Genomic DNA, 26460 nt, shown 5'->3' with positions numbered 1-26460 from the left:
TACGTAAAAATCAGAAAGATCAAACTACTAGGAAAATACCATAGACAACAACAGTGTAAATCTCTGAAATTAATCATCTGAAAGTGGTCTCTGGCATTTCAGTGCTTGCCCACCTTTGGGCTTCGGGGTTTTCATTTCTGGGTTAAAGCTGGAGTGAATGACAGAGTCCTGAACCAACAAAACACCAGCTGGATGACGACACAGGCGGATCACAGCAAGTTTAGAAAGGTGTGCCAAGTAGACAGGCCCAGAGGCACTGACACCCTGCTGGCCAGTCCTCACTGCTTGAACCAACGTATCTCAAGTTTCTCAGCCACAGCCCTGATGACATTTGGGGTCATTCACTCCCTGTTGTGGTGGTTGCCCTGTGCGAGGGGTTAGTATGGCAGAACTGCTGCTGTCCTGTGAAACTTCTGACTCTTAGGCTGGCTTCTTGACTGGCGTCTGGGAACATGGATTGTGGACAGTTCCCAACACCCACAGAACTGGTAAGAGAGGTTCCTGTGCCCAAAGCATGCATACAAGGCAGTCTGTCCCAGGCAGGTCCAGCCTATCTCATGGTACATTAACGTGCCAAACTGAAGATCCTGGGTACATGACAAAAACTTGCTTGCTCCACAGGAACCAAAGGCCTATACAGACCACCCACTCGGAATGTAAACAGATCCATCCTTGGAACAGGATGTTGAAGTACAGCAGTTTCCCTAGCCTCTGAATTCTCTTTGAGAATTGTTTGTGTAGAGCTAAGGAAAGAGGCACATGCCTGTAATCGTAGCACATGGGAGGCAGAGCTGGGAGAATTGTCACAGGTTCAAGGCTCTGTAAAGTGAGTTCCAGGCCAGCCTGAACTATAGCTCTCTTAATAGAACTGTCTGTGAAGTGTACATGGAGGCCCAACCTATAACCCCAACCGGTGAAAGGCAGAGAAAGAAAGATAATATAAATCTGAGGCTAGCCTGGATTACATAGTAAGACTCTGTCTCCAAACAACAAGGGCTAGGAATGTGTTGTAGGTCCTTGGCAGACCTTGTCAGGCACACACAAAGCCTTGGTTCAATTTCAAACTCTGAAAAAAAAAAACAAACAACAAAGAATGTCTTTGATATTTTCATTTTGATAATAAAAAAATTAGTGCAGAACTAATTTTATTTTGTTCTCATTTAATTATATATATTAATTTTAAAAATTAATACCTGCTACAGTTTAAACACTCCTAACAAAATTCATGCTAATATTTTGTTTTTGTTTTTGGAAAGAGGGTTTCTCTGTATACCCCTGGTTGTGTTGGAATTCACTCTGTAGACCTGGCTGGCCATGAACTCACAGAGATTTACCTGCCTCTACCTTTCAAGTGCTGGGATTAAAGGCGTGCACCTGGCTCAGGCTGAGATTTAATTCCCACTGTGAAGAGTGAAGGAGGAGGAGACGTCATTCCACTATAGTCTGTGGAGGTGAGACCGCTGGGAGGTGCTTGCAGTTAGATGAGGGTGCTGCCCAGTGGGTCTGTAGCTCTATAAAAGAAGGGGAAGATGCCCGGACAGGAAAGTCTGTCTCACTGTATGACACCCGGTACCCCTCAGCAAGAAGGCCTGGCCAAGCACAGCTGACATCCAAGCCTTGGAGGAGGAAGAGGAGGAGGAGGAGGAAGAAGAAATAAGTTTTATGCTTTATAAGTCACTCAGGCTGTGGTACTTAGAGCAACAGGCAACGGTGTGCAGGCTTGTATTTCATCAGACAGTGAGAAGAAAGGAAGCCTTGAATATAATCACAGATGCATGTGTAAGAAACGCAAGGAGGGGCATCTATAGCATGTTACGCTCACTGTGCTCAGTCCATGAGGGGTGGGGACCCACCCCAAAGTTGATGCGTGCCAGGCAAAGCTGAGCTACATCAACAGCTACAGTGAAGCGATTTTCAATCTCTACTATCTGCTTAGAAACTTTCACAATAACTTTTGGGAACGCTATGAATCATGCATTCATATGAGATGAAGATAGATGATGACATCATGATAAGCTATGTGAAGAGCAGCTTCCTGGTGGATCAAGCGGAGAGCATGCTAGAGCGCAGCCCATTATCACCCTACAGGCTTGCCGATACTACTGAGCCGTCCACACCTCCATACTCACCTGAAAGAGAGAAACACCCTTCTACCTCAGGAGATTATAGGAATGTGGATGCTATGTCTTGTCAAATGTTAGTACTTAACTTGTAAACCATCCTCATTTTACAGTTATAGAAGCACCTGCCCTTACACTGGTCTCTTAAAGCAGATTTTATTTTACATGATGTGAATGTAGGAGGGTGGGATGTGCCCATGAGTGCAGGTGCCTTTGAAGGCAGAAGTCTGTCCCTTGGAGCTGGACTTACGGACAGCAATGAGCTGCCAGTGTGAGTGCTGGCAGGTGAACTTGGGTCCTCTGCAAGAACAGTATGCAATTCCCACCACTGAACCAGCTCTCTAGACTTAATGTTTTTAAATTACACTTACCTACGTTGTGTTGCATCAAAAACAACTAAAATGTAAAGGTCTTTGACATGCAGGAGAACGGATCCACACCCTCCCTCACACAGCACACTCAAAACACACCACAAAGCTAAAACTATAAAACATTCTTAAAAGAACACGTGTGTAAACCTAGCATAACTTGATTCAGCAATGGTCTCTCTTTTTAATATTGACATTTACACAAAAAGCAAAGCAACCTCAGCAAAAATCAGGGCAAGTAGGGGCTGGGAGACACCCAGGCTGGAAAGCACTTGTCGTGAAAGCAGGAGAACCTTAGTTCAGTACCCAGCACTCAAGTCACACAGCTGTGTGTGCCTGTGCCTTCCATCCTAGTGCTGGGGACACAGACAAGGGGGTTTGTACGGCTCCCTAGCCAGCCACACTCCATGAACTGGCGAGCTCCAGATTTAGTGAGAGACCCTGCCTCAAACATTAATGTGGAGAGCGACCGAGGAAGACACGTGACTACTTCAGGCCTCCAAACACATGTACAAATGCTGCCACCTAACCCCAGAGAGAAAGATAAGAGAGACAGAGACAGAGAGAGACAGGAAGAAACAGAGCAAGACAGACAGACAGACTGACAGACTGGCAGATGGATGATATCTGTATGGATGGATGGAGGGAGAGAGGAACAAAGGAACGGAGGGAAATTGGACTTCATTAAAAGTAGAACCTTTTGTACATCAAAGTCACTATCAAGAAAGTATAAAGCCTACAGAACAGGAGAGAATATTTACAAATCACATACCCAGTGAGGCAGCCATGTCTGGACTATATAAAAATTCTTAACATTCTACAATATGAAGGCAATTCAAATATGAACAGGCATTTCTCCAAAAATGTCAAATAAATGACCATAAGCACAAGAAAAGACACGCAGCAGCACGGGTCACTAGGGAAACGCAAAGTGAAGCAATGGTGAGACAGTGTCTCATGTGCCCCAGGGTGGCCAGAATCAAAGGCACACACCATGATAGTGCTGCACAGACCAGGAGGACTGGAAACCTTATCCAGTGCCGGCTGGTGTGCACAGTGCTGCAGCCTTTGGGAACTGCTCTGGTGCTTCTTGTAACAAGTTACGAGAGAATTACCACATGGCTCAGCAATGCCGCTCCTCAATATGAAGCAGAGGGACTGAAAACTGAGGCTTCCACAAAGGCCTTTACTGGGAAGTGCAGTAGAGCTAAACATTAGAAAGAATCATGGCTGCCATCCACTGATGGCTGGGTGAATCAAACATGGTGCAGACACACAATGAAGTGGCCAATGAAGAGAGACATGCTCATTCTGGCATTTCTTGTGCAGGCAAAGGATGCTCCTATCCTTATCATGTCTGTTTAAAACTCACTGAGCTCCCACCATGAAACAACTTCTAAGCAGTCTCCAGCAAAGAAAGGGTTAGACAGAAGGCCAACCCATCCACGCAACCAGACCTTTTCCCTTACTCCACAGATGAAAATATGTGCCAACCAGATGTCAAACCTACTACGGTGGTTAAAGAGCAGACCTGGCCTGTGCTCTATCACACTGGCAGAGACCACAGAGAGCAGGCCTTCCATGAGTCATGATGCACAAGTGTCACCTTAGGGAAGGCAACAGAAAGCTGGAGACTTTGTTCCAGGGCAAAGAAAGTGTGGCCCACCCCTTCCCAAGCAAGCAGTTTCAGGTGCAAAGTTAAAGGATGACCAGGACATTAGACTGACAGAGATAAGGAGAAAGGTTTCCAGGCAGGGCTGGGGAGATGGCTTGCTTGGTAAACTACCTGCTGCACCAGCCTGGTGACCTGAGTTCAGATCCCCAGAGACATGGTAGAAAGCCAGGCATGGCAGCATGTGTCCAGACCCCAGCCTGGGTGGGAGGCTTGGAAGTGGGAGGGATTGAGGGTTGAGGCAAGTGGATCTTTGAAGTTCATTGGCCAGCCAGCCTAGCCATATTGATTGAGTTTCTGGTTCAGTGAGAGACCCTGCTTCAAAAACAAAAAGCAGAGAGCAATTGGGGACAGATACCTGAGGGCCACCTTTCCCTATATACACACATACATACACACATGCATACACATGTGCATGTGTCCACAACACATACACCCACACAAGTTGAAGAGTAATTTTATAAAAAAGCAGGGAGACAAAATCTGTATCATCTGTGAGTAGCTAGAACAAGTAAAAGGTCCAGTTCTGCTGATCCAAAGCTGCAGGATCTCCATGACACAAGGCAACAACAGGATAATCCGAAAGAGGCCTGGTGAGCATCCAATATTCATGGTGTCACAGAAGCCAGAGATCTCAAACCAGGCCAATGACTCACTGCAGTGAACATCTGTAAGACGTGTGGGCAGAGGGGTGTACTCTGGGACACGCTGGGACACACTACAGCTTCCACGATGACATACTCTGTGCTTTGTTTTTCTGTTTGTTTGATTGGGTTTTTGCTTTGTTTTGGTTTATCTTGTGGGTTTTTTTTGGGGGGGGAGATTGCAAGGGTGAAGGGAGGATATGAGGGGATGGGGAGATGAGTGGGACAGGTGCATGAAGTGAAACTCCAAAAGAATAAAAAACAGATAAATAAATAAATAAATAAATAAATAAATAAATAAGCAGAGAGAGCAAAGACTGCTCTAAAAACTGGCTGTGCTGAGTCACCTTACCCAGGCGCTTTCTCGGGGAGAGCCACCTCAGCGGACAGTCGGCTGAAGACAGGAATGCTGACATCGTAGCCCTGCCGGTAAGTCCAGGCAGAAAAGCCGCCACCGGCCAACAGCGCCCTGCAGGGAGAAGACTTTGTTAAAAACTGAGAAAGAAAGGCCCTCACAGTAAATGCCTTTGGGAGGGATGGCAATGACTGAGTCCTAACAAACACAACCCACAGTGAGAGTCCCTGTGCCTGAGAAACACTGACACAACTCTAACTCACACGCGCCACCCAGGCATCAGCTGCTTCCATCAAATAACCAGCCTTCCTCCACCGCCTAACTTTCCTTACTTTCCATTAAAAAAAATTTACTGTGTTTTTATTTTTTGGTTTGTGAATGTGAGTGTGTGTGTGTGTGTGTGTGTGTGTGTTTATACATGTGAATGAGCCACAGTACATGTGTAGAGATCAGAGGACAAGTTGTGAGAGTTGATTCTCTCCATTCACCATGTGGGTTCCATGGATAGAACTCAGGTCATCAGGCTTGGTGACAAGCCCTCCTGACCCACTGACCTACCTTATCAGCCCCTGTACTTATCTCCTGCAGATCCCCCTTGCCTCCCTGGAAGGCCCTCCTTTAACCTTTTGAAATTTTTTATTTTAATTTTTTTATGTGTATTTAATTTATACACTACTTGTGTGCAGTGCCTAAAGAGACAAGAAGGGGGCACGGGATCTCCTGAGATTAGAGTTACAGAGACAGCTGTGAGCAGCCAGCCCTGTGAGTGCTGGGAATGGAACCCAGATCCTCTGGAAGATCAGCTAGGACTCTTTACCGCTGAACCAGCTCTCCAGTCTCCACACTTCATTCTCAACACACCGACAGCAACAGGAGGTATAGCAGGCCTAAGGGAAGGCGAGGCAGAGTTCCTCAGTCTCTCCTGGAATCTCACAAGACTACAGGCAAGGAAAGCAGAGGTGCCAGTAGCTATCACATCTCACACTACATCAGCCCAAACTCTCCTTGAGCAGCCCTGCCATCCCAGAGCTGTGTCACTCCCAGCCTCCACCAGCTCCCACCATCCCTCCATTCCCCGGTGGATAAGCAGAGATGAGCTGTGGCCGAAGAGCCTCTCTTGGCGTTTGTGGGCACTAGAGTTCCTTCTCCTTAATTACAAAACACCAACCACATTGTTTAAACTGGATGCAGCATGTGTGACGAGGACACTTCATCAGACAAAGGAAGCAGGTGTGGGTCACACCACCTTTGGCTGTTCTTCTGTCCCAGAGTCCCAACCCTGATGACAGCTTACAGTCCCTTCTAAAGTGGCCAGTTTAAGTTCAGAGATTCTCAAACTTATTCTGGAACCCCACTCTGTTTGCTTCAGCCCTCTGAAGCCAAGAGCTGGCCTGGGTAACTAGCAGGCTCAGAACCTCTCCAGCTGCCTGTCCACCTCTAAGCTGTAATGACTATCCCCAGTACCAGCACTCGCTGATGTTTTCCTGAGCACTGAATCCACCCAACATGAACTTGGGCGGGTTCCACAGGCTGTGATGGCAAGCAGATCCTGCAGGGTTCAGGGCCGCTGTGCAGTGACACAGACATGGACACCATAGGCGGGCGCCAGGCAGCACAGGTAAGCCAGCATTGCGGGTGACTGGGCTGTTAGCCCCACAGGAAAGCGGCGTGCGGGTTTGCTTTCTTTCTCACATTGACATTCATTGTTGTTCTGTTCTTGTGGCCTCAAACATGTTATTACGTTGCAGGGGGGGTGGGGCAGGTGTGCAAAGGCAGACAAGAAGCATGTCTGAAGTATGCCTGTGTTTCACATACACCCCATCTCCCTTTGTGACCTTAGAAAGAACCCCAACGGCAGGAGGTCAAACTGTCCTCAGGCTAGGCGTACACTGAGGCTCCTCCACTGTATGCCCAGCCTCTTCAGCCGAGCTTCCCATGGCATTGCAATGGAGAGAGAACCAGCTGCCCTCACTTCTCAGGACACATGTTTTACATTGACTGCAGAGCAAATTTCTGAGCAGGACGTTCTATTTTCCCACGACAGATCTCCAAAGTGGAGCTCAGTTCCATCCACAAGAGATGGAATGGAAAACTTGTGGCCAGGAACTCTGAGTTGATGATCCTGCCAATGGTAGGCCAAGAGGTCAACTGGGAAGGCTCCAGCATGGAACTAACCAGGGCTTCCTGACTCTAGGACACCTCCTCTGTCATCAATACTGAGCCTTGCTCCCACTGCCCCTTGACTCCCATCCACACAGGCTGCTCACAGGCCTCCTCCTACCGCTGAGCACTCACAATGTCAAATACAGGAGGCTAGTCATTTGATCAATTTATTTAAAGAAGTATTGTTGAGGGGCTGGGGATATGGCTCAGAGGTTAAGAGCTGCTAGCTGCTCTGCCAGAGGTCCTGAGTTCAATTCCCAGCAACCACATGGTGGCTCACAACCATCTATAATGAAATCTGGTGCCCTCTTCTGGAGTGCAAGTATATATGCAAACACAACATTGTGTACATAATAAATAAATAAATCTTTTAAAAAAAGTATTGTTGAGCAGGGTGTGGGTCACATGCCTTTAATCCCAGCACTCAAGAGGCAGAGATTGGCAGATCTCTGTGAGTTCAAGACCAGCCTAATCTCCATAGGGACACTCTACCTCAAAAACAGACAAAACAAACCAGCAATTTAAAAAGAAACCTTGCTGAACAGAGCATGCTGGTATCTCAGCACAGAAACCTTTGGTTGCAGACTGAGTTTGAGGCTAGTCTGGACTACACACAGAGAGGGAGGGTGTCTCAAAAACAACACCAAAACATACTATGTGGCTGGAGAGATGGCTCTGCAGTTAGGAGTGCTTACTCTTGTTACAGCACACCAGGGCTCAGGGCTCAGTACATACAATTGTCAGTAACTCCAGTTCCAGGGACCTCTTGCCCTCTGACCTCCAAGGGCACTACTCACATGAGGTGCACATAAACTCGTGCAGATACACCCTTACATGAACACAAATCTTCTTCTAAGTACTGTCAGCATTTCAGGTATGATAATAGTGTTATAGCTAACACAGAGATCCACACTGGAATGTCTGCATATGCCATGACATGAGGTCTGCAATCTTCTGCTAGATAATTGGGGGAAGAGTATATTCAGAACAGATAGACCAAGGCTGCCCAGAGGTGATGAGGATGAGGCTGACAGTAGGGTATGGAGTTTATTGTGCTAACCCCCTCTTTTCTTGAACAGGATTAACACTTTCCTAACAAGTTCAAATAAATGACTATATACACCCATGCCCACAGACATATGTACAAGACATAGTCAAAGAAAAGTCAATGAAAATCCGAGGTAAAAATAGTCCAGAATATATGTGAGAAAATTAACATCAGTTAAGCATTAAAGAGATCCAATATGCTCCCACTAAAGTTAAACTGTGTGTGCGTGTGTGTGTGTGTGTGTGTGTGTGTGTGTGTGTGTCTGAACTCATAGGAGAAAAAAAGGACTAGAAAACAAAATAGTTGTGCTAGTTTTAGCTGTCAACTTGGTACAATGTAGAATCACCTGGGAAAGGATTTTTAATAATGAATTTTCTAGATTATGTTGTCCTGTGGGCATGTCTGGAGGCAGGAGGCTACCTTCATTATGCTATGTGGGAAGACCCAGCCTCCACGGAGCTGCCACTTTTATTCCCTGGGTGTGGATTGTCAGGAGCAGAGCAAGCGAGAGGAGTGAGCACCATTCTCCCTCTTCTCTTCACTTGATGTGAATCCCTGCTTCACAGTCCTCCTGATGTCCTTGCAACGACAGACTGCAAGCCAAACAAACCCGTCTCCCTTAACGCTGCTTCATCAGAGAAGCAGGGAACCAAAGGGAGACAATATTCTAACAGTGAGGGCCTTTCTCTCTCTCCCTCTCTCTCTCTCTCTCTTTCCCTCCCTCCCTCCCTCTTTCTCTCTCTGGAATGAATTGAAAAGAAGCAGGTGGTTTAGTTGTTTAGTTTGACTCCTTACACACTTGCATGTAGTTCAGCTCTTGCACGCAGTACATATGTGTTACGTGTACTGTTCCTCAAAATTCAAAGAGAAAAAGGAGCACATTTAAACAGCATAAAAGATACATTGAGGGTTTGGACTCCAGCTCAGTGGTAGAGCACTGGCTTAGCAAGCTGAAGGCCTTAGATCCTACTTCAGTTCAGATCCTTACATTCCTCTAAGCAAAATACTGCATAAGCAAGCACATCTATGAGCTCAGACTTCAAGGATCTGATTTAGCTCACCTGCCTTCTAATTCCAGAACAATCAGACACTCAGCAGCAGCTGACGCTACTCTGCATTTCTCCAAACATACAAGAAAGGGTATAAAGACTTGAAAAACACACCTGGGACTTCTCCTGTGCAGAAAGCCACCAAGAAATCACAGTGACATGTGCAAGACAGAGGCCAACTGCATGCTGATCAAAACAGTTTCACATTCCTGTTCCTACCACCCAAGCACCAACTACCAAGAACTCCACCATCCTCCTGCCTGCTTGGCACCATTCTACATCTAACTCTTGATTAAAAGTGAAATCGGTCTCATGTGCAGAGCTTATAGCAAGATGACAGCGAAAGTGAAGTGTCCCATTAGGCATGATGGCACACGTCTTTAATCCTAGCACTCAGGAGACAGGCAGGTGGTGGACCTCTATGAACTGAAGGCCAGCCTGGTTCACATAGTGAGTTCCAGGCCAGCTGGGTCTACATACTGAGAATATTTTTTTTAAAGTGAAATGTCCCAAGCAGAACAAATGGAACAAAGCCTTCTGAAAGGACACCTCAACAGGAGGGGAAGGCACTGCACCCCATCAGCTTCCTCCTAAATTCCTCTGTTCTCAAAAGCATCTTTCTGCCTTAAAACAACATCAGCAACTGTCTAGCCCTGTGAGCGTCCTGAACCCACATACACATAACCTGTTACATTGTAAAGCCAGGGAAGCAATCATGCCCTTAATGCTTACATGTTACTTCTCTCAGTTCTACAACCTTGGAATTTTATTATGCTTCCTTTGCCCATATTATTTACAAAGGTGTGCTTTTGGCTTGGTGTCTACGAAAGCAGCTCACTCAGAAGGCCAGCTGGGATCACCTGGGTTAAGTGCTGCTGTGGACTTGTGTGGTCACACTGCCCTCTGCTGTCCACAGTGTTCTCTCTCTCTATCCTGTGTGCTCACACTGTCTACTGTCCAGTATTCTCTCTATCCTGTGTGCTCATACTGCCCTCTGCCGTCCACAGGCTGTCTACATTATCATGTGTCTTCTGGTAATCATCCTATTGCCAGACAGAGAGGAACTCAAAACTGACTTCAGATAGCACAGAAGGTTCAGACTAGCCACCTGGGCAGACACATGACACACAGTACATTTCCACAGGTGACAACATTAGCCTCTGACAAGCTGAACACAGCTGATCTTGGGATGGACCCTTTGTCAGTCACACTGATACCAAGTTCATCCAACAAGGCTGTAGAAAAATGAATCTGCCCACACACTCTTATTACCTGTAACCTGAGCACATTCCTGAGCTGGGGCCAAACCTGCTTTCCTCAACACTGTGAGCCAAACTCTAACAGCAGTGACATGCCCAATACCTCATTCTGGAACTCTCCAGGAGCCTTGGGCTAGCGTGAGCAAGCAGATGTGTGAAAGGGCAGGAAACGTAAAAAGTGAGCTCAGAGTCAGGAGCGTGACTGGCAACCACCTCTCCCCACTTCTGCCTGTTTCCTGGGCTTTACCAGGAAGGACGAAATGAGGAGAGGAGAGTGGACATGAAAGGTGAGGGGGGAAGAAAACAGGAAGAGGATGGAAGAAACTGGTCCATCCAAACAGAGGTAATAGTGCCCTGAGCATGCTGGCTGCCTCACAGTATAGGCTTTGGGTACCTTTACACACCCATCCATCCCTCCTCAGAAGCTATAGGACCACATTGGCAAATAGGCCCACATTCAGAAAGCAGGGGCGCCATTAATCCTGAACCTAACTGGCTTGGGAACTGGGCTGTTACACTTGAAACTAACACGAGCCCAGACTAGGAAAACAAGTACGCCACTATAACCCATCCAGGAACCTAATTTTGTGGGAACACATGATTCCCATTTACCTTACCTAATCCTCGGAAATCCATCATGGGACAGCCACCCAAATGCTCACCTGTCTCTGGGGACATCCAGGGCAGTGTTATAATCTGGGGGACCTCCAGGCAACATGTTGAAGAGCAGGTGGTTTGTTCCTCGATCCCACCTATTGAGGAAGGAAACAATTCAGAGAATGCACATTTCAACCATGAAGCAATGAACGCATGGCACTGGATTACACGTCCAAACACCACAGCCTGCAATAGCGCCACCTGCTGGAACACGGTGTAAGTAACCACAGCCGAAAGGCTTCTCAGGTGCAAAGAAAACCCCAAAGGCACAAGTGAAAACCCGGAAAGATGTGTACTTCCAGCTTGTCTGCTACACAACCCCATTTCTGATAGTTAAAAAATAAAAGAAATGAAAAAAAAAAAAAAAAGACTGGAACCTATATAAATGTTCAAGAAACAAAAGTAGGCTGAGGAAATGTCAAACGGTTAGGGGCACTGGCTGCTCTTCCAGAGGACCTAGGTTCTAATCCCAGTACCCACACAATGGCTCACAACCATCTGTAACTCCAGTTCCAGAGGTTGCTCTCTTCTAGCCTGTGAGGACAACAGGCACACACGTGTGGTACACAGACATACAGGAAAGCAGAACATCCATGCACATTTAAATAACTAAAAATGTAAAAGAAACAAAAGTAAGTAAATTCTAGAAGGCTGATTAAATATATCACAGAATATCCATAAAATGGAATGGTACACACGTTCAGAACTGTGTAAAAAGAATGTGAGGGGCTAGGGAGATAACTCAATCAGTGCTGTGCTTTCGGTACAAGCCTGAGGACCTGAGCTCAATTCTCGGCACCTGTACAAAAGCTGGGTTCAGTGGAGCATGCCTATAACCCCACTGTTGGAGAGGAAGGGACAGGAGTATCCCCCAGGACTCACTGACCAAGCCAATGGGCAGGCTCAGAGTCAGTGAGAGACCTGTCCCAAAAAAGTAACTAATCAATTAAATAATTAATTAAGACGGAGGGTGATAAAGACACCCAACATCAACTGCTGGCCTTTGCAAAGACATCATGTGTGCATATGCGCATGCACACATACACACACACACACACACACACAAACATACATATACACACCTACATACCATGAAATTATTTGGAATGATAGTCACAATGCATTACGAGAAATGAAGCTTCTTTAGAGTATAATCACATAATGCCATTTCTGGCAAAAAAAAAAAAAACAAAAAAAAACTATACAATTATACACACATAGCAATTTTATACCAAAAAAAATAAAAGGATGACGGAATAAGCCCATTAAAACAATAATAGTTGTTGCCCCCTGGAGGCAGAGTATGAAACATATCCTATATTCCTTTTGCTGAGCTGCCTTTCCAGGAGGCCATGCATTTTAATATAAAAGGAGAAGTACAGGGGAAGAGCCTCCCTTGGCTCTAAACTCCACAAAGCCCCAGGCCTCCACAGCAGCACCAGGACGGCAGACCTGAGCTGACCCTCAGAGCAGAGACTTCCGGCTACACATCAGTCAGTCACACACGTGTGAGTTGAAGCATCTGGACGCCAACTCAACAGGAGACACCTTCCTCTCTCTCCCCTTAGATCCCCCCTGGGGCGCTGGTGGCTAGACGTCAGGTACCTGGAAAGCTGGGCCAGGGCCTGTGCGGTCTCCTTGATGCGAAGGGGGTTCTGGTTCAGCACGTCAATGGAGGGGACGAACAGACAGGCCCGGCTGATGTCATCCGTGTAGTAGTCACTGTCTGAGATGGCCGTGAGCAGTTCGTTGTACTCCCAGGAGATGGTGCTGCTCACCGGGACACCCGCGTCGTCCACATACTTTTTCAAGGGATAGATGTACACCTTGATTTTGTTCTTTGGGTTGAAGCCGCAGCGGTACACATCGAAGCACGTGTGCATTCGGCAGCTGAGGTCACCCCGCTCGGGGATGGGGCTGTCGGCTGGCAGCCTGACCACCGGCACCTCCCGGATGCTGCGCTTCTCCACGCCCCCATCGCTGGAGGACTCGATGGAGTGAGGCCAGAACTGAAACATGCCCGTGGCGATGAGGCCCAGGAGGACAATGGAGAAGAGGGTGACGTAGTAGATTCGGTGCTTTGTCTTCATTCTTGGGATGAGGGCAGGACCCCGGATATTGTATTTGACTGATGCGCACATAATGACACAGATAGCCTCGTCCTCACACGTCTGGTCACCAGAGACGGAAACAGGGAAAAAAAACTTAAAATGGCAATCAATACTCTGAGAGGATTGAATTGTTCAACTTTTAAGATGTTTATTTATTTTCACTTTCTTCTTCAAACAAAGTCTCACATAGCTCAGGCTGGCCCTTAAGGATAGCCTTAAACCCCTGATCCTCCTGCCTCCATGTCCCAAAGGCTGTGATTGTAAGCACAGGACACCACACCCAGCTCTAACATACTTACTTTTTCCCTTACATCATCTGTCAAAATGACAAAAAAAAAAAAAAAGACTTTGACAGAGCTAATAATTAAAAAAATATTTTTATATATAGGATAAATTTTATTTACTATATAACACTCTCTCCAACCCCGATCCTATATATTCACTTTAAGCATAAGCTAGAAATGCTGACCCCTAGGAAGGAGGTGCTGACCAGAAAGGAAAAATCGAAAACAGAATAACCACAGATATTTATTTTGAAACATTCACCTGACATAAAATGATAGTTTACCTGGATCGTGATGCTTTTTGACCCTATAATCAGTTTTCACTCACTCACTCACTCACTCACTCACTGATAAGCCATCGATGAGCCTGTACAGATTCTCTGGCAGGAACAAGGCTGACCCCACCCAGAGGAACCTCCGGCCTAGTAAAGGGGAATAGACAAAGCCAAGAGGGACCAGGGGCATCTCAGAAGAATTGCCTTCCGTCTTTAAATTAAGGCGTGTTGGCATCTTATAATGAAAGTAAAGGCTGGCCCATAATAATGAAAAGATTATACAAGTGAACGGAGCAAGAGAAACAGAGTAAGGGGAAAAGGAAGGAGAGAAGAGTCAGTGTTGACAGTGCAGAGGCCAACAGCTCCTGCCATCCATGAACATGCACAGCAGCCCTTTTGCAACCCAAGAGCAGCCCCTTCCCTGCCGCTCTCAGTGATCTGTCACTCACACAGAGGACATTCTGAGACTTTGAACCTGGGTCCCAAGAAACCTCTGCTTCTGCAGCAGTCGTCTTGGGACCTCTTACTACATAGGAGTGTGTGCAACCAGTGAGTGGGACCCTGAGATTCCCATGCCGTCCCCATCAAAGCCTGATGCTCACTGTCCCTCTAAGCCAGCAGCAGAGAAATCAAAAAAACAGTGAGCACTGTGGGCTGAGACAGAAAGGAAACTGTTCAGTGTTCAGCTAAAAAGGCAGTACTAGCTGGTCTTATCTCAACCTGACATACAAACTAGAGTTATCTAGAAGGAGAGAGCCTTACTTGAGAAAAGGCCTCCATAAGAACCAGCTGTAAGGCATTTTCTTAATTAGTGACTTATCAGTGAGGTCCCAGCCCATGGTGGGTGGTGCCATTCCTGGGCATGAGTTCCTGGGTTCTATAAGAAAGCAGGGTGAGGGCTGGAGAGATGGCTCAGAGGTTAAGAGCACTGATTGCTCTTCCCAAAGGTCCTGAGTTCAATTCCCAGCAACCACATGGTGGCTCACAACCATCTAAACATGAAATCTGGTTCCCTCTTCTGGTGTGCGGGTGTACATGCTAACACACATTGCATAAGTAATAAATAAATAAATCTTTAAAAAAAAAAAAAAAGAAAGCAGGGTGAGCAAGCCCTGAGGAGCAATCTGGTAAGCAGCACCCTGGGGCCTCTGCATCAGCTCCTGCCCCCAGGTTCCTGCCCTGTTTGAGTTCCTGTCCTGACTTCCTACAAAGTGTAAGCCAAACAAACCCCTTCCTCCCCAACTTGTCAACATTGTTCATCTCAGTTGTAGTAACCCTAAGACTGGCAAACTCGCCCTGCACACCACAGCATAAGGTGTTTACCAGACCAACTTCCCACAGCTCATGCCCAGGTATTGTGGGTGGGACAAAGCCTGGAGAGTGAGGACGGCTGCCACAGGGTGACGAGGGATTGCCTTGAGCCACGTTGGCATTGCATGGGCCCCTTCTATGCTGATTTGCAAGGGTAGGTTTGAGCACAGAGGGAAGTTACTAGAAAGCCCAGAGGTCCTCAGCGGGCTTATCAGTCATTTTCACCTTGGCTAAATAGAGCTCCCCCATCACTGCACACACTGGAAGACTTTCCAGCTGTAAATGTTGCAGTTGCAATCACCGCCAGTCAGGGGTGGGAGGGGAAGGTGCCACTGTCAGAAGTGATTTCACTTTTATCTCTGAAGCATGAACCATGAATCAGAGCATGTCAAGGAATCAGGAATAGTGTGCAGAAGTCTATCCATTTTAAGCTTAAAGATTATCATCTTTGGGGTAGGTGTGGGAGCAACTCAGTATGTGCTAGCTGATCCCGTGACAGGAATAAGAGTTTCAGAGGCAGTCACCTCTCTGACAGTCTAACAGCCACCGCACTAGCCCCAGGCCCAGTGGGTAGTATGGTTCTGCCTTCCTGAGTAGCCTCAAGGGTCTGCACGGGAAAAGAGATGAAGCAGATACTGACCCTTCCAGCTCATGTACAAAATTTTTCGACAAGCATCAAGGTCTATCTCAGTTCCAAATCAGTGGTTAGCAAACGCCACAGGGTGATCACCCCATGCGGACTCACGGCCCAGCACTGCAGCTCATCCTTTTTGAGCAAGTTGGCCAAGGTAGTTTACTGAGTACGGTCAGTCTGAGACCCTCGTCAATTTTAAACAAACTCCTTTTACACAGTGCTTTCCCAACCTTTCAACCCACACTATGAAATTCACTTTTTCTCCAGAAGACCAGGTACGCTGGACACAGACCTTCTCCACTCTCTGATCCCCCAGGCTGAATACTTGAAGTTGCACCTAGCACTGCAACAACCATCTTCCCTCCAACATCAGCAAGCATTCCCCATGAACACTTCAGCTGAGCAGGCCAATAAAATAGGCAACAGACAGCCAACATGCTCTCTGAAAGTCCAGACAGGAAACAGAAACCAAGGAACAAAATACCTACCCAACAAAGATAAACCAAGAAACCAGCGGCTAGACCTATAATCACCCCAAACACAGAGCCTGGCAGTGTTGGCACACGCCTTTAATCTCAGCACTCAGGAGGCAGAGGTAGGTGGATCTCTATGAGTTCTAGGCCAGCCTGCTGAACAGAGTAAGTTCCAGGAAAGTTACACAGAGACACTCTGTCTCAAAAAACAAAACAAAAGCAAAGAACACAATCAATAAAAGCGAGGGCAATATGTCTCCACCAGAGTCAGCTAGCCTATGGCAGCACGTTCCGAATAGTCTGACATAGATGAAGCCCAAGACCATATACTTGGACACAAAGCAAGTCTCAATAGATACAAGAAAACTGAAATAAGCCCCCTGCATCCTATCAGACCACCACAGATTAAAGCTGGACAGCACAACAACAGAAAGCTTACAAAGTCATAGACACTGAACAACTCTCCACTGAGTGAAAAATGGGTCAAATATCCACTCATAAGTGAATATATACCATGTGTGTCTTTCTGCTTCCGCAATACCTCACTCAGGATGATCTTTTCTAGATACCGCCTGCAAATTTCATGATTCCATTGTTTTTAATTGCTGAGTAGTATTCCACTGTGTAAATGTACCATAATTTCTACATCCATTCCTCAACTGAGGGACATCTGGGTTGTTTCCAGCTTCTGGCTATTACAATTAAAGCTGCTACAAACATGGTTGGACAAACATATAGTATAGGATAAATATACTAATCTGTACACCTAAGGAAGCTAATTAAGAAAAGAGAACCCTGGGTAAGATGTTCAATCTTCATTCAGAAAAGCAAACAAGACAGACATCAGAAGAGGGAAAAAAAACAGGGAATAGGACAGGAGCCTATCACAGAGGACCTCTGAAAGACTCTACTCAGTAGGGTATCAAAACATGCTGAGACTCACAGCCAAACTTTGGGCAGAGTGCAGGGAATCTTATGAAAGGAGATAGAAAGACCTGGAGGGAACAGGAGCTCCACAAGGAGAGTAACAGAACCAAAAAATCTGGGAACAGGAGTCTTTTCGGAGACTGATACTCCGACCAAGGACCATTCATGGATATTACCTAGAACCCCTACTCAGATGTAGCTCATGGCAGCTCAGTATCCAAGTGGGTACCCTAGTAAGGGGAACAGGGACTGTCTTTGACATTAATTCAGTGGCTGGCTCTTTGATCACCTCCCCCTGAGCAGGGAGAAGCCTTGCCAGGCAACAGAGGAGGACAATGCAACCAGTCCTGATCAGACCTGATAAGCTCGAGTCAGATGGTAGGGGAGGAGGACCTCCCCTATCAGTGGACTTGGAGAAGGGCATGGGAGAAGATGAGGGAAGGAGGGTGGTATGGGGAAGAAATGAGGAAGGGGACTACAGCTGGAATACAAAGTGAATAAAATGTAATTAATATATAAAAAACAAAAATTTAATTAAAAAAAGAAAAATGGGTCGAGACAGAAATTTTTTTAAAAAAGAAAGAAATTAAAGACTAAATGAAAATTAATACACAACATACCCAAATGTATGGGACAATGAAAGCAGTTCATGGTACTAAGTGCCTACATTTAAAAGAAAAAAATTGGAGAGCTCTCATACTGGCAACTTAATAACACATCTAAAAGCTCTAGAACAAACAGAAGTAAGCACACCTGTTGGGGGCTGGTCTGATGCTTGTATTTTTCTGCTAATTACTGGTCCTCAAAATCTAGCTACTGCCTGGATAAACCTATCCTTGTTGTGTAAACCTGCCTAAGACATTATACCTGATTGGTTGATTAAAGGCCTAAAACCTGGGCAGGGCAGAATGGGGTAGGTGTGGCTAAGGTTCCAGGGCTTTGGGTTCAAGAGAATATCGGAAACAGATGGATGGGAAGAAAAGAGGAAGAAAGACAGCATGATGGGTTAGCATGAAGAAACCACGTGGGCTGGGAGGAAGGACTCCATTCCAATGGCATGGAGGGGCCCAGGTGAAAAATACAATTAAGTATTTATAAGATTATGAATGGAAGGTAGCCCAGATTAGGATGGTTAAGGCGGATGGCATTGGATGGGGGCTGGGAGGTGGATGGAGAGGTTATTGAACTATCATAGATGGAATTATCTGCCCAGCCCAAGATAAATAAGACAATTATAAAATCTAACAGGTATCTGTGTCTTAATACTGCCGCAAAAATTATAGGGCCAATAACAAACATTATATAGCCCAACATCATTTTTACTTACAACACACCCCCAAGAGGAGTGGATGGCAAGAAATAATCAAACTGAGGGCTGACATCAACAAAATAAAGAGAGAATACAAAGAATCAATGAAACAGCCATTTCTTTTAAGAAAATCAACAAGTAGACAAACCCTTATCCAAACTAAAAGATGGAGAGAGAATGTCTAAATTAATAAAATCAGGAACAAAAAGAGGGCATGATACCAGATACCAAGGAAATTCAGAGAAGCATAAGGACACAGTTTAAAAACCTGCATTCCACCAATTTGGAGAATCTAAAAGAAATGGATAGTTCTCTCTATAGGTAAAAATTACCAAAGTTAAATCAAGACCAAATAATCAAGACCTATAACCCCCAAGGAAATAGAAGCAGCCATTAAAAGTCTCCCAATCAAAAAACAAACAAATAATAACAAAAAGGCCCAGGGTGTGAAGAGTATGGCCTGGTGCTTTATATTTGTTAATTGCTTACCTCCAGCCCCGAGATTCTAACTGTTTACAAGCAAACTGTCATGAACCCCAAGTATTGCTGTTTAAATATAAGACTAATAATAAACACTATTAGCCCGATACTTTTTATTTACCACAATGCCAGGACCAGATGGTTTTAGCACAGAAATCAATCAGACTTTCAAAGAAGAGCTAACACCAATACTCCCCACACTATTCCACAAAATAAAAACAAAGTGAATAGCGCCCAGCTCTTTTTATGAGGCACAGTTACTCTGATATCGAAACCACACAAAGACTCAACAAAGAAAGAGAATTATAGACCCATTTCCCTTATAAACATAGATGCAAAAATACTCAATAAAATACTTGCAAACCAAATTCAAGAACACATCAAAAAGATCATCACCATGATCAAGGAGACTTCATCCCAGAGATGCAGGGATGGTTCAACATACAACAACCAGTAAATGTAATCTACTATATTAAAAAAAAAAAAACACACACTGAAAAAAAAATCCACATGATCATCTCGTTAGATGTGGAAAAAGCCGCTAACATAACCTAACACTCCTTCATGATTAAACTCCTGGAGAGATCAAGGATACAAGAGACATACCTAAACATAATAAAGGTGATTTACAACAAGTCTATAGCCAACATCAACTTAAATGGAGAGAAACTCAATGCAATTCCACTAAAATCAGAAACAAGACAAGGTTGTCCACTCTCTCCAAATCTATTCAAATAGTGCTTGAAGTCTTAGCTAGAACAATAAGAAAACAGAAGGATATCAAGGGGATACAAATTGGAAAGGAAGAAGTCAAAGTAACTTTATTTACAGATTATATGATAGTATATGTAAGTGACCCAGAAAATTCCCCTTGGAAACTCCTGATAAACCCTTTCAGCAGAGTGGATGAATAAAAGATTAACTCAAAAAAATCAACAGCCCTCCTATATAAAATGACAAATGGACTGAGAAAGAAATCAGGGCAACAACACCCTTCACAATATCCTCAAATAATAAAAAATATCTTGGGGTCACTCTAACCAAGCAAGTGAAAGACTTGTATGATAAAAGCTTCAAGTCTTTGAAGAAAGAAACTGAAGAAGATATCAGGAAATGGAAACATCTCCCATGCTCATGGATCAGTGGGATTAACATAGTAAAACTGGGGCTGGAAAAATGGCTCAGAGGTTAAGAGCACTGGCTACTCTTCCGGAGGTCCTGAGTTCAATTCCCAGCAACTACATGGTGGCTCACAACCATCTATAGTGAGATCTGGTGCCCTCTCTGGTGTGTAGGCACACATGCAAGCAGAACATTATATAAATAATAAGTGAATCAATCTTTTTTTTTAAAAAGAAATAGTAAAACTGACCATCCTACCCAAAGTAATTTACAGAATCAATGCAATTGACATAAAAATTCCAACACAACTGTTTATAGACCCTAAAAGGACAATTCTCAACTTAACACGGGGGGAAAAGAAAAGAAGCCAGCATAGCTAAAAACAATCCTGAACAATAAAAGAACTGCTGGAGGTATCACCATCCCTGATTTCAAGTTGTACTACAGAGTACAGATAAAAACTGCATGGTATTAGCATAAAAAGACACGTTGGTCAATGAATTCAAATTGAAAACGAAGACATAAATTCATGCACCTATGAACACCTAATTATTGATAAAGAAGCCAGAAATACACACTTCAACAAATGATGCTGGTCAAACCAGATGTCTGCTTGTAAAAGAATACAAATAGATACACACTTTCATCCTGCGCAAAACTCAAGTCCAAGTGTATCAAAGACCTCAACATAAAACCAGATACATTGGACCTGATACATCAGAAAGTGGGGAAGAGCCTTGAACACACTGGCACAGGAGACAACTTTCTGAACAGAACACCAATAGCGGAGGCACCAAGATCAACAATAATAAATGGTGCCACATGAAACTGAAAAGCTTCTGCAAAGCAAAGGGCACTGTCAAAAGGAGAAAATGGCAGCCTACAAAATGGGAAAAGATTTTTATAAACTCAACATCCAATAGAGGTCAAATATCTAAAATACATAAAGAACTCAAGAAACTAGATATAAAAAAAACAACAAATAATAATCCAGTTTAAAATGGGGTACAGACCTAAACAGAATTCTCAATACAGGAATCACAAGTGGCTGAGAAACACTTAGTTAAAGAAATGTTCAACATCCTTAGCCATCAGGGAAATACAAACCAAAACTACTTTAGGCTTCCATCTTACACCTGTCAGAATGGCTAAGACCAATAACACAAGTGGCAGCTCATGCTGGTGAGGATGTGGAGCAGGGGAAGCCCTCCTCCATTGCTGGTGGGAGGGCAAACGTGTACAGTCACTGTTGACATCAATATGGTGGCTCGTCAGAAAACTGGGAATCGATCAACCTCAAGACCCAGCTATATTACTCCTGTGCATATATCCAAAGATCACTTCATCCTGCCACAAAGACACTTGCTCAACTATGTTCATTGCTGCTCTATTCATAACAGCTAGAAAATGGACACAACCTAGATGTCCCTCCACAAAAGAATGGATAAAGAAAATGTGGTCCATTTACACAGTGGAGTATAACTCAGCTGTTTAAAGAAAAAAAATGACATCATGAAATGTGCAGCAAATGGTGCAACGAGGAAATAAATACCATCCTGAGTGAGGTAACCCAGACCCAGAAAGACAAATATGGTTATGAACTCACTTTTAAGTGCATATTAGCTATTAAATAAGTGTTAATCCAGCTACAATCCATAGAAGTACATTCCCAGAGAGGTTAGGTAAAGAGGGCTCTGGGGGAAAGCATGGATCTTCCTAGGAAGGGGAAATAGAACAGAGTTTGGGTAGACTAGGGGTGGGAATGGGAAGGATTAAGTGGAGGAGGGATGAAGGGAGAGAGTGTGGAGAGAGACAGCTGGAATTAGGGGGCATCTGGGGGCAGAATGAAAACCCAGCACAGTGGAAACCTCCTGGAATCTATTGACAACTTCTAGTAATGGAGGATATGAGTATGAGCTAGTCATCTCTCACATCCATCCAGGCCTAAGACATGTGGGCAAGAGTGCTTCTGTGCAAGTGTGAGGACCTGAGTTCAAATGCCCTAATACCCCAACACAAAAAGCCACATCCAGGACTGCTGGGGTGGGACAGAAAGAAGAGGGCTATTGGGGTTTGCTGGCTGTCAGTCCAGACATTCAGTGGTATTCAGTGACAGACCTTGTCTCTGGGTGAAAAAAATCTATCGAGTGACATGCATCCTCCTCTGGCCTCCACCTACACATACATGTGTGCATCTGCCACACACATACCTATCGCACACATACATATCACACTCCACACACATACATGCATGCACGCGCACACAGGGAGATGGGGAAAGGGAGAGAGAGGGAGATCTGGTGCCATCCTCAATCCACAGGATATGAGTCTAAAAACTGACTTCAATCTGAAAACCTCTTTTATTGCAGCAGGTGACAACCTTGCCAACGCTTGCCATTTTCCCTGGTTAAAGAAACCCGGCCTTGTCAGAGCTGGCTACCCACCTACAATGCCCTTAGGACTATGACCTAATGACAGCACAGTGGGTCAAAACAGTCCGGCTGAGTCCCCCTCTGCCACTCACTATGGTACTATGTATGCCTTGCTGTCTGTGGCTAAGGACACTACAGACCTCTACCTTTCTCAGGAACTTGGGAACACATTTCCATGGCAGCATGAAAGCCAGTCCTAGCCAAAGGTAACCTTGCTTCTCAAAGGGGCTGGCCCCTTTGAGAATGGTAATACTTGGCCATTCCGTATTACCAGAGTGAAGAGAGTGGACTCCCTCAGAGGCTGAGCAAGTGTTATTATCTCTGGCCTCAAGGAATAAGCCTCCTTAAGCTATCTGCCTCCCTGACCTTCAAGTTCCCTCTTCAACACTCTACCACAGCCTTAAGCAGTCCTGATTACCCATCCTGCATAGTTTCTGGCTATGGATTCTAACACTCTGAGTTAGATAACTCTCTCCTGTGGGCAGCCATTACACAGATCATAACTGCCTCGGTACCATCTGCTTCAGAATCAATTGCTTCACATCAGCCCCCAGTTGCATGGCATGCTGCCATGGAACCTCCATGGTTCACAGTGTGCCCTGAGTTAGCATCCGGCTGCCCAGAACCTAGCATTCTCTGATATGAAGGCTTCTAAGGGAGATGCCAAGAGGCAACCAATGCCACTTACTCTTCCATCACCACAGACCATATACCCACTCAAGAGCTACAGCTAACTTGCTGGGGCTACCTCACTCCTGCCTGGATCTCTCGCCAAGCTGCCACAGTAGGAGTCCTACAGCTGTTAGACTAGAGTACAGGTGTTACTGACACCTTGCTTTACACTGGTGAAGGCGGTCCTGGCTGCCATCTGAAGGTGAGCAGGTGGGCCCCAGGACATGTGCTCGGGGTGCTTGCAGGCTACTTCTAGATGGAGTAGCATGGTCTGTGCTCTGCCAAACTAAGAAAAGAAATGTGAGCATAAGCGGCTGGCAGGAGGGACTCCAGAAAACCAGAGATAGGAGCCAGAAGAGGGAATGACGATGGAGCTGGCTAAAACACCGACCTGGGCAAACCACGTAGTTCTGCTACAAGCTTCGGGAGATTCATTCAGAGCACACCTCAGGACCACCTCCACTAACAGGGAGCTGAGGCATGACAGCCCAAAGCCAGCCCAGATGCGTGCACACCTCCTGCCTTAAGGAAGCCTTCTCAGGCTCAATACCCAACACCTACAGCAAATTCTGAGGAATAAAGCTGAGGCTGTGACAGGCCCGAACACACACTCAAAATACAAGAAACTGGGGCAAATGGCAATAGGGCTACATCTCGGCGGCTGAGCATGGCCTAGGTCCTAGCTAGCATCCCAGGAACACAGTTGTTGTTGTAGAGGAGGCTGGAGAGATGGCTTGGAAGTTAAGGGCACTTGCTGCTCTTTTATAGGACCCTGGGGTGAGGTTCTCAGCGCCCACATGGAGACTCACAACCGTCTGTAACTTCAGCTACGGGGAATCTTGACATTCTCTTCTGGCCTCCGCAAGTACTGCACGCATGGTTCACAAAGCATGCAGGCAAGCAAGCAAAACACTCACATATTAAAAAAAAAAAAACTAATATAGTAATTAATTAATTACAGTGGGGGAGGCCTTTCCTATGAGCATCACCTGATGCTGTGACACTTCCTTAGGCACCTGAGAGAGGTGCCTGCCAGCCTGTCTGCTCTGCTGGTGTGACCTCTCTCAAAGTCTTATCAGTATTCTCAACATCCAGTGTCAAGCGTAGAACATACTGAATCTCAGCCTGAACGATGGCTGGGTGGGTGAATGAATGAATGAACGAACAAACGAACGAAGGAATGAATACTTGCTATGATGGTTTTGTTTTGTTCTCTGTTTGTGTCGAGCATCTCCGACAGCCCAGATTGGTCAGGAATTAGATGAGGAACCTTGTCACCCTGCTCTCACCTCCTGAGTACTGGGGTTACAGGCACGCATCCCCACCCCAGCTCATGGGGCAACAAAGATCCAATCCACAGCCTCATGCAGGCTGGGGACTCTAACAGCTGAGCTACACCCTCGTCGTGCCCCATCCCTGAGAAACCTGTGCTGAATCCTACTTAAAGTGTTCCACCTAGGCTGAATCCTACTTCTCCTGACTGCCCAGTTTCACGCCATGACCTGCATCAAAACAAGAATTTCAATGCAGGTCCTATAAAATGATCATTCTTCAAACCTATCAAACTTCCTTCCCCTAAAAAAAAAAAAAAAAAAAAAAATTGTGAAACCATTCTTCCAGTGGTGGAACACTGAGTCACTGGAAATGACTCTAACGCCCATCTACCAGCAGGGTGAGACACACTCGCAGTTACACACTCGCAGTTCCTGGAACTGGTCATTCCTAACACTGCCTGAAACACCTTTCTGCTGAGCTCCAGGTTACAGCCAATCCACTCAGCCCAACGTTCCAAGTCACCATTTCTTGTCATCTTAGCCTTTTCGGAGATGTCCTGCCTGCTGAACTCCCAAGGCCACTGCTAAACCCGAACTTGGCCTACCTCCTCTGAAAACAAAGTAGGCAAACAGATACAAACTCACAAAGCACAGCCTTGCCTGACAGGCTTATAAAGTTCCAGTGTGGCTCTCTACCTCTAAAAAGGGTTTCCAACATAAAGATACTGTTTGACTATGGCAGTTTTATCACAGTGAATACATTAAGTACCTAGCTGAGCACATGTGCTTTTACAACGTCTTATTTCATCCTCCTGACAGCGCTGTGTACCAAAGTTCTGACCCTTGGTGTGGTGGAGAAAGGTTAACAGCAAGAGTAGGAACAGCAAGGGTTCCACAACAGAGTTCCACAACTCCCCAAGGCTGGAGTTCAGAGCCAGCAGCCTGGTTCCTCAGATAAACCTGCATAGGCTAGTGCAACCAGGATGCTTGAGTCAGAGAAAGTGATTGCAATAAAAACTCAACCATGTATGTTATTGCCGTGAACAGCCTTGAGCTCTGGAACACACAAAGTTCACTTAAAGGACTTAGAGCATATGGTTGACTTTAAAGAACTGGACCTGTCTAGGCTGCAAGACAACATCCACAGAGCAACAAGTTTTTCAGTAAGGCCCTTCTAGACTGGCACTTAATAAGCGACGCCAAACCATTATTTGACTCTCAGAACTGGGCACCGTTCTCAACATCGGAACGCATCTCCCAACTACCCTGAGCTCACGGCCCACCCTCCCCACCGCGTCCCGCGCGGGACCTGCACCAAAAGCCACCGGCCCGGGAGAACCAAGGTGCAAGGCCTCCCTGGGAGGACTCAGGTCCTGCAACGCCGGGTTGTAGCAGGAGGCAGAAGTCCTGGACAGGCGGGCAGGCCCGGGGGAGAGGGCACTGATGGGGAGGCGGTGCAGTGCCGCGGCGCTCCGGCAGCCCCCGGGCTCCCAGAGGCCCAGCCCCGAGGCCCTTCCGGCCGGCCCGCAAGCCGCGCTCACCTCGGAACCGGCCGCCTCCCGCTCGGCCCCGCGCTCCGTCACCGGCTTTTGCCGCGGGCCGCGAGCCACGGCTGCTCGCGTCGGATTGCGTGGTGACGGAGAGCCGCCGCCAGCACCAGGTCCGCCGCCGCCAGCGGGGAAAGCGGCGCCGGGCTCTGTAGAGCTCCGGGCGGCTGACACAGCGTGCACTGCGCATGCGGAGCGATAGCGCCGCGCCCCCTGCTGGACAGGAGGAGCCAGCACACTTGAGCAACCCCGCCCCGGTGCAAAAGCATGCCCA

The 26460-nt window shown here is 46.1% G+C and overlaps 1 protein-coding gene across 3 annotated transcripts in view; it reads right to left on the bottom strand.

Moving 5' to 3' along the window:
* The window catches only part of Ext2 (exostosin glycosyltransferase 2), a 141748-nt gene extending 115380 nt beyond the window's left edge, over positions 1–26368 (bottom strand). For 2 of the 3 annotated variants that reach the window (XM_060372048.1, XM_060372050.1), the window contains exons 1-4: positions 26181–26315; positions 12941–13506; positions 11341–11430; positions 5157–5273 (exon numbers count right to left, since the gene is read on the bottom strand). In XM_060372048.1, coding sequence (XP_060228031.1) covers positions 5157–5273; positions 11341–11430; positions 12941–13476 — 743 coding nt within the window. In that variant the 5' untranslated portion in view covers positions 13477–13506; positions 26181–26315. Of the gene's footprint in view, positions 1–5156; positions 5274–11340; positions 11431–12940; positions 13507–26180 lie in introns of all 3 variants that reach the window. The other variant, XM_060372049.1, reaches the window with a different exon arrangement.
* Positions 26369–26460: the final 92 nt, after the last annotated feature.

The sequence above is a fragment of the Meriones unguiculatus genome, chromosome 18 (assembly GCF_030254825.1).
Source record: "Meriones unguiculatus strain TT.TT164.6M chromosome 18, Bangor_MerUng_6.1, whole genome shotgun sequence".
NCBI classification, from domain to species: domain Eukaryota; kingdom Metazoa; phylum Chordata; class Mammalia; order Rodentia; family Muridae; genus Meriones; species Meriones unguiculatus.
The sequence above is the reverse complement of the archived record's forward strand: the minus strand, read 5'-3'. Positions and strand labels throughout refer to the sequence as shown.